The sequence below is a fragment of the Boleophthalmus pectinirostris genome, unplaced genomic scaffold, assembly GCF_026225935.1.
Source record: "Boleophthalmus pectinirostris isolate CB_2022bp ecotype Guang Dong unplaced genomic scaffold, ASM2622593v1 HiC_scaffold_7, whole genome shotgun sequence".
NCBI lineage: Eukaryota > Metazoa > Chordata > Actinopteri > Gobiiformes > Gobiidae > Boleophthalmus > Boleophthalmus pectinirostris.
Window position 1 is genome coordinate 1,041,359 of NW_026571473.1, and position 22,430 is coordinate 1,063,788.

Consider the following 22,430-nt stretch of genomic DNA (forward strand, 5'->3'; position numbering starts at 1 on the left):
TCCTCCTTCTTGGCCAACCTTTTCTCCACAATTTTTCTGGGTGATATGAATAAAAGGTGAATGTAAATATCTTCTCCTCAGTCTTGTTTAGTTCAGTGTCACGTTGTTCATAGTATTACTTGGTTATTCAATGTAAAAACAGGTTTTCATTGTAAATAAAAACATACTCTCCCATCTCAGTATTAAAGCAGTTATTAATGCAAATTCCACAAATGAACTGTTCATGTGAACACACATGAACTGTATCATTATAGCTCTTAATTAGACATAAACAACTGCAAAATAACACAAAATATGATTATTTGTGTGTGTGTGTGTGTGTGTGTGTGTGTGTGTGATTGTCATGTTTTATTGCACTATAATATAATGTATCTTGGTGTAAAAGTATTCTGAATATTCAGACTGCAGTACTCTGATTAGTCCATGAAACAGAATACAATACCAAATACCTTTTCATTTGGGTATTCAGTATTCTGTAACTAAATACTTTTTCAAAGTATTCTTCTCATCACAAACATATATTTTTGATACAGATACAGTGCCAAGGAGGGGGGCATATTTGGAAGAGTGCTGTTTCTAGCAGTACACCGGGCTGTGATTGGTGGAGGCGCGGACAGAGGGGCAGCCGCGTCTGCTCCGCTCCGCGCTCCGCACTCACAGCGGACATCTGGAAAAAACCGACCCGGGAAACGAGCACGAAAACGGCTCAACTGCGAGAGCTGAGCCGGGTGTTTCCTGGTTTAAACGCGAGCAGGTGGAGGTGTTGTCGGGGTGGGTGTCTGCAGGGAAGAGGCGGCAGGTGCCAGGGGAGACGCGGGGAAACCACACGGAAACACGGCTAAGCGGAGGGCGGGAGGGAGCCTGGTGATGGAGTGAGCTGCTCCCGCATCCAGGAGGTGTTTAGGCCTGATGGAAGCGACGTCGCATCGGCTCCGAGTGGATGACGCTTCTTTACGGATTATAAAATCGTTAGTGTGAACTGGATTTGTTTGTTCTTCTTCGCAGTTAGGAGCATGCGTATCCCCCATCCTCCTCGCCTCTAATCTGGGTTTAAATCAGAAGAGTTGTCCCGGATTACCCCCTCCGTCCCCGCTGGTTCGGACCCACCTTGGCCATGCCGACGTCCCAGCCCGGTTCGGAGCCCGCGGAGGAGTTCTGGGTGGACGGCTCCAGGCGGGACGGGACCGTGGAGGAGGTGTACACCCTGGGAGCCGAGCTGGGCAGGTTTGGACCGCACTGACACGCACGGACACATGTGCAGGGACCAGAGACACCAACAGACCAAATATGAAGTTACCCTTTTTTCTAGTTTGGTCCTGGTTTGAGCAGATATAATCCTGGCTTAGTCCTCATTTGGTTCTGTTGGGATATGGTTTACATCCTGGAGACCTGTTCAAGTCGTAGCTTTCATGCATAATCAGTTTCAGTTAAAACTGAGACTAAACTAGGACAAACCACGGCTAAAACTAGAACTAAAACAAGACCAAAGACCAAACCAAGTCAACATCAGGATTAAACAAGTGTGTGAACGCACTCTTTGATTTGGATTGTTATTATTAAGACTCATTCACACACTAAAATTTGTTCAAAAAGAGGATTAGAACAAGACCAAACCAGGTCCTCATATGGACTAAACTGATCTAAAACCAGGACCAAGGTTCTAATCTTTGTACCTGTGTTTGTTCTGGTTAAGTCCTGGTGTATTTCTGGACTGGTCCTGATTTAGGCTTCTTCTTGGTTTAGATCATTTATTAACCCTTTAGTACACCTCTTTAAGTCCTGATTATGGAAGTCATGATGTCAGGATTTAAATATTAAGATCATTCAGACTAAACAACAATGTAATCAATGTAATCCTACAGTTTCTTCTATTCACACAATATTTTCACTTATAGATTGAGTCAAAATGAGTTATTATTGCTTTCTACTTTTTTTATTCTTAAAATTATATCGTGACCTGAATTAGAGATGCACCAATCCAGCTTTTTCTGTTACGATACAGAAACTGATACTTTAAGTATCTGCTGATACCGATATGAACTGATACCAGGGCAGAGACTGAAAGTATAATTGATTTCCTTTTAACAAAAACAGTGTATGGTAAAATCCAAAATCCAATCTGACCTGTCAAACAAAAAATGGTGATTGGTTTATTGAATTCATTTTTACTTGTGACAATGACAATAAATCCCTGAATCTTGAAGGTCTAAACTTTGGTGCTTGGTCCCAGCTGGTAGAGACGCCAGAGATGAAGACAGAACATGATGAGTTTGTTGGAGTTGTTTTCCTTCTGAGGCATAGATAGATAAGATAAACAGATATAGAATAGATAGATAAACAGATAGATAGACAGATAGACAGATAGATAGATAGATACGATGATGGTGAGGAAGAAGATGAGGTTTAGAAGAGAAGATGGAGAGGCTGAGGAGGCTGATGTCTTGAGAGGTGAGGTGATTGGTTGAGAGGAAAAAGAAGCGCACTGTGAGTGTGAACCACCATACTAACATTTTAAACTAAAACTTCAAACTTGATTTTGATACGAAGGACTAGAGTCAATTTTGATTCCCAATACCACAATGAAACTAAAAAATACCATTTCTATAGACAATAGAATGTGGCTTTCAACATTAAATGGTAAGTTATTTTCTATTCCCATGTGTCTTATATGTGTGTGATCCTCAGTGGTGCAGTATTAGAGTGTCCATGTGTGTTTACTAGTCTATGTGTGTTCTGATCCAGCTCAACATCATTCTAAAGACATTCAGGAAAGGCTCATCTCTGTCCTGTCCTGGGACTTTTTTAAAATATCAATACCTGCTCAAATGAGGATCTAGTTTTGATACTAGTTTTAGTATCAGTTAGTAGGCCTATCAGATTTTCAATACATTTGTTTTTTGTCACTCTTGAAAATGCACCATGATAGAAAAGCAAGTATCTGGGCTCTGATTCTTAGTGAATGGCTGAATAAGAGGTGAGCCTGTCATTCACTTCTGTTTTAAATATAACCCAAGAAAACAATGCTAAATTGACTTTTTGAGCTTTCTACCATGCTGTAATGTTCTCTCATTAAAACATGAAGAGGTTTGAGATGTGGGATGCATGTTGGCGTAATCTAGCGATCTCTACTGGGCTCTATTTGAACCCCCTTATGGTTAGCATTAGAATCCCTTTCAAGACTCAACCCATAAGCCTTCGTCACTGATGCTCCCACACGGCAATTCTCCATCAATATCCAAAGGCCTGATAGAAAACTGTACACAGCAACTTGACAAACCTGATACAATGTGCAGAGCATCAAAAACAAAAGTACAACTAGTTATTAGAGCCCGACCGATATATCGGTTGGCCGATATTATCGGCTGATATGGGCAACTTTAGGCATATCGGCTATCGGCCGATATGCTTGCTGATAGGGGCCGATATTTCACGTGGGCATGTTATACCTCGTTATAAAGCTTAGACTCTCTACATTCTGTTCATTTAATCCAATTTACAGACAGATAAATGTCCTAATATGTGGCTCCACATCAGTATTTATCTACGGAGTCATTTGTGTGTGTGTGTCCATACTGTCCCTGAACACACCACAGAGTCGCGTCACTCACATGTGTTTGTTTAGACCTGCAGACATAGATCCAAACACTGAGATTATTTTCTTTTTAAGGACAATCGGTTTGAGTCTGGATTAAAAGGACATTTATTAGTGCAGATTTGTGATGTGAGGAGGAGCCTGTGTGAGCGGTGAGTGTTGGAAATATGTCGACTCTGAAGCTAGTTTTTGTCATTTGTTATGGGTTAGCTGCTGTAGCTCCCGCACATAAACAGACTGTTTTCTATTGGTCTGTTCTAAAGTGACTATATTGGCCGTATATTTGCTACTGGACCTGCACTGACATGTAAATGAGCTGTGAACAGACGTGTGAATTATGACATTTGCGCATTTAATTAATTACCGCGGCGCGCACGTATTTACGGCTAAAGGCTAATAGCGATACTGTCTTTCCTAGTTATGGGTTCGTCGCGAACGAAATGACTCTTAGAACCGGCTCTTTGAAGGGAACGACGGGAGCCTGATCCTTATTGGGAGCCGTGTTTTCTCTTTCTCTCACTTTTTTTCTCTTCACGCCGCGTGCAGACTCGTGGTTTGACAGCGGCAGCGGCTAAAAACGAAACTTTGAGAAATTTGCGTGTACGTAGGATTAAAAAAAAATTAAAAAAACGAGCATATTTGGCTGTAGTTTAGCATAAAATAAATAAGTCCCGGTTTAGTCCTTTTTCAGTCCTGGTTCAGTCCTGCTTTAGTCCTGCTTGCAACAAAACAATCTGAAGAGCCACTTGGGAGCCAAAAGAACCAGCAGCTTTTAGTGAGCCGAGCCAAAAGAGCCGGTTCTCTAAAAAGAACTGGAATACCCATCACTAGTGTCTAGAATGTGATGCAAAAATGCCATTAAGTCAACCTACTGTCTGTAAATATGATGTAAAGAGGCAGAATAACAATAAATGTTGCCTAAATAAACCCAATTTAAAATCCACCAGAGCCAAACCTGTTTTTTAAACAATTCAACATTTACAGTGAATTTTTACATCACTAAATATATCGGTGATTATATCGGCTATCGGCAGCTCCAACTTCCATTATATTGGTTTCATATCGGCCACAGCAAAATCCATATCGGTCGGGCTCTACTTGTTATTATGTTGTTTTCTGCAAATATAGCATTTTCAAAACAATGAAAGCAAACATGGTGATCTCAGTATGTGACATGTGAAGAGCCTTAAGATCAGGTAGAGACCCTTTAAAGACTGGCTCAGACTGCAGAGAGGAGGAGTTCTGGGACGTGTCAGTTTCACAGGTACCAGGCTCAGAGCGCTGTTGGCTCTTGACTCCATCCTGTGGTTCATAATGACATGACACTGAATAATGCGGCGTTATCTTGTGTGGAGATGCAGAGGGCTGTGTTCATCAGGTGATCTCTGCACAAACGTCATCATGTAATAAAAGATGGTTTGTTCAGCTCTCTACAGGAAAGTCACCTAACTACAATATAACAGCAGTGTTTCCAGTTTGACCTAATAAACTCAAATCGACATACCGGCCCTTTACCAGGCAATTATGAGAGTGGAATTATGAGAGTTGTTTACATGTCCTATATTACACATATTGTGAGGTTTTCGTCACGTTAAAATATTGTTACCTCATCAAAAACATACTTGGAGTTGTTGTTTATCTCCTCAGAGCTCAGAATGCTCTGCTCCACCTTGTGATGTCATGAAGCAGCAGTTTTCAGGTTGATAGCTCCTTTTACTTTTTGTTTGGTGGAGATTGGCATTTCCAGGACTGATTCTAGTGAAGGTGTGTTAAATTTAAAAAGTACAGGTTTGTGTGTTAAACATGTGAATGAAACAAAACACAACTCGAGGTCTGTTTGTGACCAGGAAACTACATTAGAACAGATCAGGAAATAACCTGAGATGGGCCTTTTACATTGTATAGAATCCTAGAAGATAGGATAGAAGATAGATTACTTTAATTTCATACTGTGGAACATTCTGAACAATGTGATTGCATTTCCATGGAGACAAGCAGTTGATGGATCCACCACTAGAAAAGTTACACAGTGCACTTTAATGGACTCGATACATGAGGTACAACTGAACCACTCTGACAGATCAACTTTAAAAAGCTGGTTTTAAAGCAACTGAAGGATTTTGGATGAGGAAAAATTTCTGACCTGAAAAAGGCAAAAATCACCACAAAATCAACACAAAGTTTGTTTGTGTTTTCATTGCACTCTAAGAACTGCACACGGGTTTTGCTGCAGTTTGTCTGGGGTTTTTCTCTCTCTGTTGTGACTATTCAATTTGCAGTTTTATATTTGATTGCTGTTGATACATGACATCATCTTGGGGTGTGCTACATGTGTCTCTATGGTGGAATGTTCATTAGTTACCATGGTGACACAATGCACTCATTATAAGCAAGTTAAAACTAAAACATCTGGCCTTACTTTGCTTTTCTGAAGCCAAACAGAGAGCGAGACGTTGACTTCAGAAAACACAAAGTAAGACCAGCAGTTTTAGTCTCAAAATTTGCATAATGCACTTTTAGCAAAAAGTTATAGGATACAAAATGGATTTAAAAAACACCTTTTCAGGAGACCGATCAACACAAGCATTCATGGTCCTGTTTAAGTTTAACAAAAATGTGAGAAAGTGAAAAAGTGTTGGCTAATGTTCCTAAACCTTGTGACTGTAATGTTTGAGAGGGACCTGCTGAACAGCACAAATCTACTCATCTGTTGTGGTTTCAAAAAGTCAGTTCTTTCTGGTCAGATTGTGTTAAAACAAAGCTCAGATTAATGTCTGATTTGACCATCTTGAGATTGTGTAGTACCTTCAGTTAGCATCTCATCCCCAGGGAGTCACTATACTTTCCAAAAAGAGTTTCTGTAGTTTCCGGCGTGCAGCGGTAGAGAGAGTGGCAGACAGGAAGTATAGGGACTACGGTGTGTGTGGTGAAGAGGAGGAGCAGGAGAGGCTGAGGAGGCTGTGCAGTGATGATGGGCCTGTGTCTGCATGAACCTTTGGTTATTTACTGTAAACATCATTATCAATCCATCGCCATAGAAACCACCAAACCATAAAGTCTGATTCAGCGCTTAGATCACCGACCTGTGAGCACACCATCAACACCCCTGTCACACGCCGTCACCTGCCATCACTGGGAGGCAGTTACCATGGCAACCTGGCCCTGAGGCGACGGGGAGAGGGAACTTTTGTTGGGACATTATTCAGTATTCGGGACATCTTGGGTTTGATATTTAACATTGCAGAATTTTACTTAATCCATACAAAAACAGTCCCATTCACGTGACAGAAATGAAGCTCTCCTGAATGTCTTTACAATGATGTGGAGCTGTATCAGAACAAACAGAAGAGCACATAGACCAGTATACACACATGGACACTATGGAACCTACTGGACCACTGAGGATTACACACATATACTGTAAATCCACATGGGAATAAAAATCACATTCTTTTGTCTTTATTATCATCATTGTAACAGAACCAGTATCGAGTCATTCCTTAGTGTCGAAATTAAGTCGTGACAACACTTGTTCTATGAGGATAGAAATGAGGAGGAGACAGAAGAGAGAGAACAGAAGAAGAGACAGGACAGACAAGAGAGTACATGTAATCTGGTTTATGGGAATATCTCTGTATTTACTGGACCTTTTCACAAGAAAATAAAACTGGCACAAAGTTCAACGTCAAATGAAATAAAGTAATAACTTTATTTTATTCTAATTCTAGAGCGTGAATTTGCCCTGCACTCGGGCAATGGCTCTCACTTTACCTCTGGCACAGACTGATACCTCCAGAGAACATCCATGAGGTTTTGAGCAGATTTAACTTCAGTCCATAAGAAGGGGGCGCTGCACTAAATGTGACTACACTTGTGTGTAGGAAACAAAGCTGTGGTCCAGACTAAAATTCATTGATGTTCACTGTAATTATCAGTCATCGACTGCTCTGCTAGCACTAAAATAGTACTACTGGCATTTGTCACAAAACCAAGCACCACATAAAAATGCTGATCGATCTCTACTCAAAAAGGAAACAAAGATGGGCAAAACAACACCATGGACAAGTGACAGTGTGACCTCCCTGCTCCCAGTGCAAATACTCCTGGAGTTTCAGATTAAGAAACAGACACAGACTGGGTCAGAACAAATCTTTAAAATCATAGCACAGGAGTTGTGCAACGGTTTGAGTTCAGTTGCCCTGTACTTGTACTTGTGTTGTGTCCCTCAGAGGAGTGTGTTCATGTTACACTTTCACTCACTTGTACTTGTACTTGTACTTGTGTTGTGTCCCTCAGAGGAGTGTGTTCATGTTACACTTTCACTCACTTGTACTTGTACTTGTGTTGTGTCCCTCAGAGGAGTGTGTGTGCATGTTACCCTTTCACTCACTTGTACTTGTACTTGTACTTGTGTTGTGTCCAGAGGAGCGACGTCTGTGGTGTACCGCTGTGAGGAGAAGCAGACGCAGAAGCCATACGCCGTCAAAGTGCTGAAGAAAACGGTGAGCTGCTCCTCAGGTCCACTCACTGAGTCAGGGCTGTTCAGGAAACATGTTCTCTGGTTTAGTGACATAAATACAAAACAACATGTGTGGTTTTTTTATGATGATAAATGGTCATTGTTACGGCCCCAGGCCTTAGATTGTAATTTGTTTTGTGTGTTATAAATTAGTCTGCTGCCACACCTTGATTCCTGCTGCAGGAGCCCTGGTTTGTGATTGGTGGGGCATGTCCACCTCACCTGCAGCCACCTCCCCCTATTTAAGAAGATTACCAGCACCTGTTCAGGGCTACTGGCCTTGGTGGTCAGTCTGCCATTTTGTGTTGGTGTATGTGGTTTAGTTTAGCTCTGTTTTGTGCCTTTTTGATTTGGTCACTCAATTCTGTTAGTGGGTTTATGTGGTTTAATTTGGGGCGCTTGTGTTTTTGTTTAGTGTGTGTCCCTTAGTTTAACCACTTGTTATTGTATAAGCCTCTGTGACCCCTTTTGTGGCACAAAACTCGTTGTCTGTTGTTTTGTCTCTTACTTTAGGTTATTTTCTGTATATTTTACTTAGTTTTTTATTAATTTACCTTTACATTCCTGTTAATTAAACATTATTTAATTGATTCCATTTTACATCTTGGTTTTATTTTTGTTACTTCCCTGTCTCTAGCCGAGCTGGGTTGGAACAGTCATTGATTGAATCATATTCATATATTAAACCCATAGACTGTCTATGGAAGTGGACCAGTGTTTAGACTAGTGCTTGGTTGAAGTCAGCACTTACAGCAGAGACCAGAGAGCCAGTCAAGAGTGAGGTTGTTAAAGGTACTGCCCCCTGCCTTCCCACTGGCCAAAACACACCCATGCTTTCATTCACCTATTTGGAATGCAGCGGCTGGTGGCTCATTTTATAGAGTTTATGATGAACCCCTTTTCTAAATACATAATACTGATAAACAGCAGAATGAGCACTTGAGTAGTTCATATCTATAAGGAGTCACAGGGTCCCACTTTACAAGAGGAACACGATCATATCCTATTGATTTCCTTCATTTATTGAATGATCTATATAACAATTATGGTGACAGGCCTAGTTTAAAGTTGTTACTTTAAGATCTCAAAGTGTGGGAAAAATAGGTCTGTCACAATAATCACTATAATGACTTATTATTCATTATATGAAATCTGAAACTATATATTTTTATGGTCAGTATGTATCCTTTGTATTTTTCTCTCACATGGGCTGTACGATAAGATTTAAACTGTAAAATGTTGAATTAATAACTTCTATGACTCATTACAGATGTAAACTAAATGTTAAAGAGTTTCAGTCTGCTGTTTGCTTATTACAGTCCATGTCTTTAACTCCAACATTTAGAATAGTTTTTGTGGTTTAAATCTGCTCATGGGTCAGTAGCATCAAGTAGTTTCAATATTATCATTTATCGTCTACTTACCTCAGCAATAAATCGCACTTCAGAATATGTTCTGGTGACAGGCCTGGGGAAAAATGCATTTAGAGAAAAGTGCCTTTGAAGTGACAGTTTCTTGTACAGTGTACATGTATGGATATACTGTATATGATAGCTGAGTGTATGGGGTAACAAATCTTAGATAATGGTTCAGCCTCCTAAGATGAAAAATACATTAAGAACATTTAGAACAGTGAAACCTCCGGACAGTGATATGTGTGTGTTTTTCAGATCGATAAGAAAATCGTGCGCACGGAGATCGGAGTGCTGTTACGTCTGTCCCACCCAAACATAGTGAGTATCTCATGCCACAGTTTGTGTGTCATTATACACTGTTATGTCTCACATGTACACAGCACCACTGCACTATAGTACTATAGTACTATAGTACTAAAGTAAGGGAAGTATCTGACATCATCTTTCGAACCACCAACCAAAACAAACAAGGACTTCAGGCTGTTTCAGCAGAAATACAGAGCGTGCATCTGAAGGGAAAGACGTCTGTGCTTTTTTCTCATCTGGATGTAACAAAAGTTAAATGTTCCACTGTTGTGACACTTTGACTTATCAGATCTAAAGAGTCCTCATGACATTCTGCCTTTTTTCCATTCACTTTCAGCCAGAGCTGTTCCACGCTGATAACTCTCTTCAGAGGGCCATATATGAATCTGGAGTGAGATCAACTACCAAAATATATTCCTTTGGATTTATAAAAGTAAATGTGTTTTGAATCCTATCAAATGAAAGAGTAACTATAGTAAACATAGTTACTCAAAATTTGTTGAGTTCATCACAGTTAGATCCTTCAAGTTTAATTTTCTGATCCTCATCACAAACAGACCTGCAGTTGTGTTTTGTTTGTGTTTAACACACAAACCCTGCAGATTGAGTTCTTCTCTCAAACTACCTTGTGGCACCTCATGGCAATACAGGAAGTGCTCCACTGTGTTTTTAAACCATACACCTTCACCAGAATCATTTGGATATTTTCAGTCCTGGAATTGCCAATCTTTACTGAACTGAAGGTATAGCTGTTAACTTGAAAAATACCACTGCGTGGCATCACGAGGTTTTTGAGGAGGTAACATTCTAACAGGGGTTAAGAGAGTAAATTTGGTGTAATCTTAAGACCTTTGAGATATGGGTTGATTCAGGTTAAGGCTGGGTAAGTAGTAGGGCTGAGTATCATTAAGAAGTTGCCGATACGATATATACCTCGATACACAGGGCATGATACGATACATATTTCGATACAGTGAGCTTTCGATTCAATATGATTCGATACGATATATTTTAAATCAATTCGATACAGTTCAATAAAAAATAAAAGCCAATTCATGGTTGCCATAGTAAAAGTCTTGTTAAAACACTTGCTGGGCAAAGTTCATATGAAACACAAACATTTTAATCATCAAAACAGTGAAAATGTCAAATGTGTTGCATAAATGAGTTTCCTTCCTCTATACAAGCAACAAAACTGTAGCTCTGTAACAAAATAATCTAGTAAAATATACCAAGAAATAAACTTGGCGATATATCGATATAGTAGCCCCCAATATCTATACTGTATCGTCACATTAAATGATATGATATATTGATATTTAGATATTTTTGCACAGCCCGAGTAAGTAGTAAGTATGGTTAAGTTAAGTGTGTGTGTGTGTGTGTGTGTGTGCAGATCGAGCTGAAGGAGATCTTTGAGACAGACACAGACATCGCTCTGGTGTTGGAGCTGGTCACGGGAGGAGAGCTGTTTGACCGGTACACCTCCTCCACTACTACACACATCCAGGAAATACTACACACTACTGCAGTCAGTGTGTATACAGAAACTACTGAGATAGAACTTTTTTAACAACACGAGAGAGGGCAGTGTCTGATTTCAAACAGGTCTGTCCTGTTTTGAAAATCTCTGACCTATTCGCAGTGCTGGCTAGTTTGACTCTCCACAGTCTTTTAGCTGCGCTTGTTGTTAGCAGGTTTTAGCACTAATTATATCACAGTACTCAAATTTCACATCACCCCAATCCCCATCAATTATTATTATGCCCAGCCCATGTCCTCAGTGTACGGCAGGTAATGGCCGCTCAGGTTTAATTGCTGTTTTAAATCAGCAGAAGCACAAGTAACAACTATTACCTTTAAAGGAGCTGTATCAGATTTTTGCTTTCCTGTGTAAAACAGAACTACTTTTAAAGGGTTTGCAGTGGTCCAGAGTTATTCCTCACTTACCTTCTGCATTCAGAGCATCATGATAAATCACCATGATGAGTTTATAAGAGCTTTTCACTACTCTCAGACAAGAGAGACGTTTGACGTTTCCTGTTTTGCAGAGAATTACACATTTTATAATTAGATGCAGACAGCACACTCCTGTCTCTTTTTCACCCTCCTTATACAATATATCTGTTGTATATTTGTATATGAGACAATTCATTTAGTTTACCAGTGGAGAGTTCAACAGCTGCTTTGTCCCCATGGAGTTTATTTGCTTTTCTAGTAATGTTCCATAGTATGGCATTAAACATATCTATCTCCATGGAAACAAGCAGGTGACGCTACCAGACAAAGTTACAGTTCAGATCTGTGAGGAAGCAATCCCACAGACATTTAAAATATATATAGCAAGACATTTTTAGAAATTAAAACAACTGTAATTGATTAATAAACAGAAGACTGATAATTATGTCATACTGTGGATTATTCCAGTTAGAGCAAGAGCATAGTGAGCAAGTGAAGGACCCTTCACCAGAAAAGCTCCATAGTGCACCTTTAGTTAGGTCGTTTAAATTTACTTTGTAATTTTGGTTTGTCCCCTTTTGTGCCCTAATTCAAAATGTGTGCTCAAACTTGGACTTTTTGTTATGAACTATGACCATGAAAATGTAAGTGGTCTCATTTCAAAGATACACTTCTTTTGTATTAAATGATTTCACATCTCCAAACATTTCCTCGGGCTCCCTCCTCACCTGCTCTGGTCCTCTCTGACCCCTGTCTCTCTAAATGACCCTGGTCCCTCAGGAGCAGTTCAGTCATTTGCAGAGGCCTGACTCCACTCATCATTATTACCAGTCCTTTAGTTTCTAGTCCTTTAGTGAGTGATTCCAGTACGTTGGTGCAGAATACTGAAAATGCTGCTGTACCAGTGTCTGTCTGAACACAGAAGCAGCAGAGTCTAGAGAATACTGTCCATCTGCTCTTTGTTGAATACACAAATATGGATACTTCAGTGTTGTGTGCGAGGTTTACACTTTGTGATAAATCGTGTGGTGTTCATGTGTCACAGGATTGTTGAGCGTGGGTACTACAGCGAGCGAGACGCAGCTCATGTCATCAAGCAGATCCTGGAGGCTGTGGCGGTAAGACACACAGCCTTCACTCACACACACACACACACACACACACTCCTACACACACCCACACACATGCACACTCATACGCACACACATTGCCTTCACACACAAACACACACACACATACAATGCCTTCACTGTCCCCTCACACACACAATGTTTTCACTGGCCCCTCACACACACAATGTTTTCACTGGCCCCTCACACACGGTGGTCAGGAAACCGAGGCTCTCTGCAGCACGTGATATCAGGAGAAATCATCAGGCTTCAGAACATCACAGCTCATTTCCTGGTGCCATCTGCAGCCCTCTGGAACACACTGGTCTGTTTCCAGAGACTCAGACAGATGAGGAGCACGTTTCATAGAGATGAGTATCTATCAGTATCAATATAACGCTGTTTAGCCCACAGAGGCCACATTAAATAACTGTAGCATGTGGTATGTGACTCTGCTTTATGTGCTAGAATTTATCCTGCATACTTCAAACCTTTACACATAGCCCCAACTGTGAGTCAAAAAATATGGATCTATTTATGACAACAATAGACCTGCTATTATTTAAATGTAAATAGTTGTTCTATTTCAATTTGTCAAAGAACCAATTAGCTGTTAGTGCACAAGTGCACACGAGTGCTCTTTAAAAGTTGTGTTTTCATAAGTTTGGTTCATTGTCATGCTGCATTTCTTTGAGAATCTAAATTCAAAGTTCTCAGGGTGTTTTGGTCTCACAGCTGGAGGCCTCAGAGCTGCTCAGCTCAGTGATCGTCCCAAATCCGCTGACTCCTCAGTTTTATGTGACTGTTAAATAAACTTCAGTTGATTGGAGTCCTTCTATGTCATGTCTGTATGACTCAGAGAGCTGCTGTCCTGACCAGACCTATACCACAAGAGCTTCTGTGAGCTAATCAGGGTTCAGGTGCATTATGGGCTTCCACAGCATTTCATTTGCATGAATTTATTCATCAGGACAATAAACAATCACATTAGGTGCTTATCCTGCAGGTATGAGCCAAACTGTACCTGTTCAGGGCTTTTTTAATCAGATGTCCATAGTCTCAGTGAATCAGCCAATCACAGCGCTCGTGTGCAGTGTAAATTGTTGTGGGTGTCAGGTGAAGTGTTGAATGATAAAATTAAAATTTTGACTCTGACCCCAGAAAAAATTACCCTAATTATCTATTAATAAATCAAATTTTTATTTGAAACAAATTAAAGATCAAATTCAATATCAAACATATTGAACATAAACAATGCAGGATTTTAATCCGGCATTTATCACAGTTGTGTAAATCTGTGTTTTTCTGACAGAGGTCTGGCTGTAGACCTCTCCATTAAACACACAGATCATTGACCAACAGAAATGTGGATCTTGGTTAACTGGATAAATTACACATCTTTAAATCCATGCAGTCGTAGCCCTCACTAAATGCCCTGATGTAAACATGTGAAAGGAGCGAGTGGCTTTGTTTTACCTCCTGCCTCTGCACACATTATGTAATCGTGTGGGAATCTCGTCAACGCCACATAAAATCTCCTGTCAAAGTTGTGCCCACACTCCTAACAGATGTCTTAATCCGCTGTAGTGGATGTTGTGGTGCAGTGAGCACCCTGTTATGGTGGTGGGTGGTGGGGGGTGGTGTGAGGGGCAGTCCAGCAGTGCTCTTATGTAACGGCCTGTGCAGATTACGGGGATTACAGGAAGCACAGGCGGCGTATGTTTTCAGATGCAGATGTAGGTCGGCTGCTCTGCGTGCCGCTCAGATTACTCCACAGTTTGTTTGGGCTGTGTGGAGCGCCAATCTGTGCTACAAACATCTAGACACACCGACATGGCAACCAATTTACTACTGTTAAAAAACACCAGCAAGACAGCATATTCACTACTGCTGGAAAAACACCAACATGGCAACACTGAGTGGAGGGTATATTCCACTTGCTCGTTCCCATACAGATGTTATTGCTTTGCCTGTCACTTTATGACATTAAACATCCATCTAATTGTGTTTTAATTGCTACATTTACCTTGAAAAACAGCATTTTTAAATTTTTCTATCATTAACAATGAGCCTGGCTGGCATCTTTACAGATCTGATCTGTAGGTTGGTGGCGTTAGCCACTTGTCTCCATGGAGAAGATAAAATTAAAGCAAAGTAATTGTATTTCCATAGAACTAAGCAATTGGTTTTCTTCTCCACCTGGAAAGTTACATAGTGAACCTTTGTCCAGAGGTAAAGAGTAGGACAGAGGACCATTCAGATGGATGGAGGTTTTAGATGGATGACATGGTTTTGGTAGAAGCACCACACATTTAATAAGGTTGGAAATATAAATGTTACATCTGCACCATCATAGCAGACTGTGATGCTATTGAGGTTATAGAGGCGAATTACATTTGCTGTTCAAATAACTGATCAGTTGGGTTTGGGCCTGTATGTTGTTTTCTGAGAATGTAGCTTTTTCACAATGATTATTTGACAACAGTTTAGTGTTTTGGTCTCACAGCTGGAGGCCTCCGAGCTGCTCATCCCCACATTTGCTCCCTCCTCACTTAAGCCTGTGTGCTCAGAGTGAAGTATGTGACAGTGATTCCATCTTAAATGCACAACTTATATGTTATACAAGTGATTAGTTGCTCAGATACCACCTGCTGTGCCGTGTGTATGGCTCATAGTCACGCACTGGTGTGAAGGAAGGTGTCTCTGAGGGCAGTATACAGAGGTGGAGAAGAGTTTGCATCAGTTACTGCCCTGATCAACTGGGCTTGGCCAAGTTTAGCTTGAGGGCTTGAGGGCCAATAAAAAATGGTCTGAGGGCCATAGTCTGACACCCCTGACTTAAAGGAACTGTATGTAAGGGTTTGATTTGACGTGTCATACACTTGACCTTATCTGTGTCTCCAGATAAGAGCTACATGTGTTCAGTGTGTTTTGACCTCACTTGAGTCTCTCTTCTGGGTGGCCAGTTTCACTCCCTAAACCCCAGTACCTCCACCACTAAGATTAATCAGTGCTAGTGCAGCCTCTGCAGCTCACTCAGTGAATTCTGGAGCTTTCACATGAGACATAGCCTGTCCTGAGAATGACAAAAACTTGACATTTTTTTTTTTTTTTTCTGTGCAGGTTAAGGCTCTGGTAACACAGGTTCAGTTGTGATTGTAGTAACTTTTTTAAAACTTTAAAAGCCTAGACCACGTACAGTTCCTTTGAGCAACCGCCAACTTAAGCTGCACTGGGTGAAGCAGTAGCATCAGCTACAGTCTCTTTGTTCCTCCATCGATGCTCAAAGGGAAATCAGCTTCAGTGAATGTGCTTTTTTTATCACTATTTTCTAAAGTTCATACTGCCCCCAAAGCAAAAGTCCATGTAATGAGTGATATGATATGACACAAACGTAGAAACAGCCACCTCCAACATGTCAACAACGTCACTTCTGCCTAGCAACCACCAGCATGACACATACACCACCTCTCTAACCAATATATCCTACATAAAGGCATTTCTCCACTGTTTCAGCTGTGCTTTAAAGTGTATGACAGGTTAGACTACTGTCTGGACATGAGCAGCAGGTGTGACATACATAGAGGAGATTCCATAATTGTTACCTAGCAACCATAATATTAACAAGGACCCAAACTTGTGATTTATTTTATTAGTCCGCCTGTTGTTTAATTTAGACAACGCCTGTTATGCTAAATTGACTCTGTGACTGTGAGCCTTTAGTATCAAATGTGTGAATGAAACAAAACACAACTCCAGGTCTGTCTGTGATGAGGAAACAACATTAGAACATAGATCAGAAAATTGTGTTATATGGGCCCTTTAAAGTTGGCAGAATTTGGGAAACTATTAAGGAAACAGCTGACTCCCTCCGTTTCCCTCCATCTCTCTGTGGATCCATCGTCTCCTGTAGGTCCAGACAGTCCACCATGTTGTTGTGTCTGTGCCCACTTTGTTTTGATGCTCGGGTCTGGGTCGCTCGGTCATAGCTCGGTGGGACAGATGGCCTCCTCCTACACTTCCCAGCATGCCCTTCTGCTCCTAGCACACTTCCTGTTCACAGATTACACTCAGACTGACCTGCCCTGGGCATTAGGTTAAGGTTTAGAATGGCTGAAATGGTTATTCAGTCTTCCCTCAAACTCACCAGGCACCCGTCTCAGCGCCATTTGCCATCCATCCATCCATCTCTCTATAATGATGAGAGGCACTGTACCAGATTTTTATTGTCTTCAAACATGAAAACAAAACTAGTTAATTTTAAACAGTTTGCAGTGGTCCTCACTTACCTTATTTTCACTATTCTCAGTGGACAGAGCAGAGATTTATGACTAGCATGCTAACGTGCACTTTCTGATTATCGGACAAGTCTTTGGATACAATGCTTAGATAATCTGTCTGTACTGGGGTAACACAAATTTTGCTCAAAAACGTTTCAAATGATACAGGATACAGAGCCTTTAATTTTGTTGTATCAAATCAAGATCCAGTTGTTTCAAATAAAATACAAAATAATAGAAATAACAAATTTAAGACGGAGTGTAAGGGTCAGATAAAAAAAAAAATAAATGCTGGCACTACGAGAATAAAGTGGTAACATTTCGACATTAAAGTCGTAATATTATGAGAATAAAGTCTTTTTTTTTTCTTTTTTTTTACGAGAATAAAGTTGTAATTTTACGAGAATAAAGTCGTAAACTTACAAGAATAAAGTAGTAATTTTATGAGAATAAAGTCGTAGTCAAAATAAAGTCGTAATATTATGAGAATATAGGCTCCTCGGAAAGTCTGAACGAGTGGCGAATGGAGAATTTGGAGCATTTTGTAAAGGAGAAGAATCCGTGTATCATTCGTTCATTCAAATGAACAAGGACTGAATCAGGACTAAATCAGGTCCGGAACCAAACCAGAAAGACCAGGATTGAAACCGGGACCAGACCAGGACTGAAAACGGTTTAGTCCTAGTTTAGTCCTGGTTTAAGTCACGGAAATGGGAAATGGCGTTTCCATGACTTTAAAATGTGATGCGGGACTATTGCGCCGCATACAGACTGAACCAGGACTGAACCAGTAGTGAATTGGTCCCAGTCTCAGTCCTGGTCCTGTTCCCGGTCTCAATCCTGGTCTCAGTTCTTGTCTGATCCCGGTCTCAGTTTTGGTCCCTGACTCAGTCCTTGTCTAAGTCCTGGTCTCAGTCCCAGTCTGGTCTCGGACCTGGTTTAGTCCTGGTTTAGTCCTGGTTTAGTCCTGGTTTAGTCCTGGTTCAGTCCTGGTTCAGTCCAGAGGCGCAAATAATGAAGAAAATTGTTGTTTGTTTTCTTATTTTTAACTTTGATTTTATTCCGACTTCATTCTCGTAATATTATAACTTTATTCTCATAATATTATGACTTTATTTTAACTTTGACTTTATTCTCGTAAAATTACGACTTTATATTCTTGTAAAATTATGACTTTATTCTTGTAAAATTACGACTTTTTCTGGCTTCGACTTTATTCTCATAATATTACAACTTTAATGTCGAAATGTTACGACTTTATTCTCGTAGCGCCAGCATGTTTTTTTTTTTTTTTATCTAACCCTTATATTTCGACATACAAATTAGTTTTAATGATGACAAAATGAATGCAATTTGAAATGATAATTGGTGAAAATGAAGAGATGTTGTGGAGCCCTATACATTACTGCTCTGTTAGCTGTGTTGTGTTGTTGTTTTGCAGTACCTCCATGAGAACGGCGTAGTGCATCGCGACCTCAAACCAGAGAACCTGCTGTACGCCGATCTGTCCCTGGATGCTCCGCTCAAGATCGGTGACTACACACACTTTTCTGCTCACATGTTCCTGCTGGTGTGAAAGACAAAAGAGTAAACAGGACTGCACCAGGGGTAAACCACATCTAAACTCTTTCAAAATGTGGGTAGGATTCCATAATGTATTCAGGAAAATGACCTCACCTCATTTTCAGTACATCTCCAGATGAAAATGCCCTTCTGATTCTCAAAGTGTGTAACATGAGCAGGTGTTGTGATTCGATAAGACTGACTTTAGTGCAATATTGTCCATTTTAGACCGTAAACTGTATGGATTTAACTACCCCGCTAGCTGCGACGTTTGTCCATAAATCAAGATATGAACATAGTGTACCAATCAGGCTCCTTCTCTCCCAGAGTTTGCTCTTGCTACCGTTACTAACAGGTTTGAGTGACAGGTATCGTGTCATTCCCCAGTTTGAGTCAGTCTTGCTAGTTATCTTGGCTTTTTATCTTAATATTTCTGAATATTTTTAGAAACCTAAGTTATTCATGTAAGTTAAAGACAGTTCTCAAAGAAAAAAAAACAAATAAAAGATAGTATATTACATGTAATTTGTATGTGCATGTGTTACCGTAGTAACTGACAAGCGTCTGTGTGCATCTGGGCATAAGCATTCTCAGGCAAACCAGCAGTGCACACTAGAAGGAGCAAGTACCTTCAACAACCTCACTTCTCATTGACTCTTTGGTTCCAGACCCAGAATTCCAAATATGGGTCTGGGCTGTAGATTAATCTCTATAACTGCTAACCTCAAACCAAGAAACATGCAGCAGCATATGTGAGTTGTGTGAAACTCCCGTGAAACAACAGAAAAGTGCAGTATCTGTGAATTGATCTGTTAGAACATTTTGAGCTGCAGTTACTGTATTTTTCCTTTGTAACACTAAAGAAACTATAATTATTGCAAATTTCACATCAAGAACAAGACAGAGCTGAGCCATAACCCTAACTTTATCACCAAATAAAACAGGAGATATGAAGCTGTTTTTCAGTGTTCATTTTGAGAGGATGTGGGCAGAAAAGGGCCAGTCAAGAGAATTCTAAACCATCACCTGTTCACACTTTAGGGTATTTCAATGGCCACAGTATGTGAATTAGTGTGTGTGTGAATAAATGTGTGTGAATAAGTGTGTGTGTGTGTGTGTGTGAATAAGTGTGTGAATAAGTATGTGTGCGTGAATAAGTGTGTGTGTGTGTGTGCGTGTGTGTGTGAATAAGCCTGTATGTATGTGAATAAGTGTGTGTGTATGTGAATAAGTGTGTGTGTGTGTGTATGTGAATAAGTGTGTGTGTATATGTGAATAATTGTGTGTGTGTATGGGAATAAGTGTGTGTGTGTATGTGAATAAGTGTGTGTGTGTATGTGAATAAGTGTGTGTGTGTGTATGTGAATAAGTGTGTGTGTGTGTATGTGAATAAGTGTGTGTGTGTATGTGAATAACTGTGTGTGCGCATGTGGGTGTGTGTGTATAAGTGTGTATATGTGAATAACAGTGTGTGTGTACATGTGTGTGTATAAGTGTGTGTGTTAAGTGCTACAGGAGCCTGTGTGCGTTGCCTCATCTCTGGAGCGTCTTGAGTGTGTGTGAGTGTGTGTGAGTGTGTGGTTTGGCGTCCCGGTGAGTCCGGCACTCCGATCGGGCTGCCGGGCTTCCACAGGAGCGCTCCGGGATCCAGTTCTGTACAGGCTCTGTGTTTTCGGAGGAGGATGTGGCTGTGTACTTTTGGAGAGGAGATGAGAGCTGGCGGTGTTTGAGAGCCCTCCTCCACACTGCCCCGCTGACCCACGCTCCACACACCAGCACATGCTAAACGCCCACTCTTCCTCTGCTCAAAGCCTCCCTCGGCTCTTCTCTGGAGCTCTCAAACTAAAACTCAAGTGGAACTGGCTTTTATTTAGCTAAAGATATTTTGGTCTGTATGGTTCTACAACTTGTAACTTTGGATAAGCGGTAACAGAATAAGCCCAGGGGTTGGTAGTACTCTTGCTCCTTTGTGCCTCTTTATACACACACACCCTCGGCTCGTAGCAGCTGGATTCTTGTATCTGATTCTTCTTCTCTCATTGGTAACTCAACCTAGTTTGGGGCATGTTACCATAGCGACCTACCCCGATAGAAAGTGCATCTAAACCACGGTTAAATGACCTCATTAACCCTCGAATCCATCTTTGTAGCGGTGGCTTTTGTATTAGTAAAGCCTGCGTCAATTCAGCTTTATCAGTTGCGATACAGATTTCGATACTATCACTTTACGTTTCTGCCAGTAGCCGATATAAACAGACACCAGACTGGAAACAGCATTGATTTCATTTAAACTAAACTAAAATAACATAAAACTGGTCCAAATGTTTTATGGAGCTGTTATTTAACTCTCAAGTAACATCAGAACAACTTTGTATAAATAAAAGTTCAAACATTCTGAGACTTTCTGGATTTACCATGACCATGAAATAGTCTACGGATACTTGGACTGGTGCCGATATCCGATACCAGTAACAGAACAGAGCATCCCTAATTTTACTCCCCGTTTAATCCCAGTTTAATCGTACTGTAGTCCTGGTTTAGACATGGTTTGATCTCTGGTTAGTCCTGCTTTAGTCCTGGTTTAATCTCTGTTTGGTCCTGGTTTAGATCTGTTTTAATCTCGGTTTAGTCCTGGTTTAGAGTGGTCAGTAGAATACACACACTATGTTTACATGTACATGTATTTACAGCTGACTTCGGTCTGTCCAAAATCATCGATGACCAGGTGACCATGAAGACGGTGTGTGGGACCCCCGGGTACTGCGGTGAGCCAGGCTAACCTCACTCTGTGTTTATATTTCTGTTCATCTATTCGATCTGCCTCACTAAATCCTCTGTCTGTCAGTGAGCACTATGGTGTCTTGATATCACACAAGTTTTAGGGCAGATTTCCTGATCTGATACATGACCTGCCTTTTACATTTCATCTTCTTATCATTAATATGCTTTAAAGGTGCAGTCTTTTCTCATGGACCTGCTACCTCCTACCAGATATTATGCTTGGAACAATCAAAATCTCATTCAATATTACTGCAAGTTCCTATATTACACAGAATTGACTCTTGTGCCTTTTAGCCATGTTAGAAAGTTGTTTCCTCCTCAAAAACAGACCTGGACTTGAGTTTTGTTTCATTCTCACATGTTTGAGTAATCCTTTATTAGGCCTGTCATGGGAGTCCATATTTATTGTGGGTACATTTTCTTTTGGTTAAAGGTACACTGTGTAACTTTTCTGGAGAGGGTCCACAACCTGTTTGTCTCCATGGTTTGGTTTGTCCACAGTGTGGTGTTAAATTAATCTGTCTTGCATTTATTTAACTACAGATGTTATTTATTGCTCACAAATATTTTAAAAACATCCATTCTTATTTGCAAATCTCCATGGAGATTCTTAAGTTTGTGGCCATACTGTGGAACATTCTAGGCACATCTCCATGGAGACAAGTGACAGACCCCCCACTGGACAAGTTACACAGGGCACCTTTAATTTTGGTAAACTATGAGAAGATGTGAGCTGCTGCTGAAGTGTTGCATTCTGTTATTTATTTATTTATTGCAGTTCTTATTTTATGATACGTACGTGTGTGTTTACTTTCTGAGGGATAATTCAGCTTCATGCTTGGTTTCAGTATTATCACTTATTGTCTATATTTATTTACAGCAATATATCGCACTTCAAAATGTGCT

The 22,430-nt window shown here is 40.5% G+C and overlaps 1 protein-coding gene across 1 annotated transcript; it reads left to right on the plus strand.

The window, feature by feature from the left end:
* Nucleotides 1–1,114: 1,114 nt before the first annotated feature.
* LOC110162797 (calcium/calmodulin-dependent protein kinase type IV-like) lies at nt 1,115–21,522 on the plus strand. The gene is made up of 7 exons (XM_055164729.1): nt 1,115–1,224; nt 8,016–8,094; nt 9,782–9,844; nt 11,229–11,311; nt 12,837–12,909; nt 18,622–18,712; nt 21,434–21,522. Exons 1-7 carry the CDS (start codon nt 1,115–1,117, stop codon nt 21,520–21,522), a joined length of 588 nt encoding a protein of 195 aa, XP_055020704.1.
* Nucleotides 21,523–22,430: the final 908 nt, after the last annotated feature.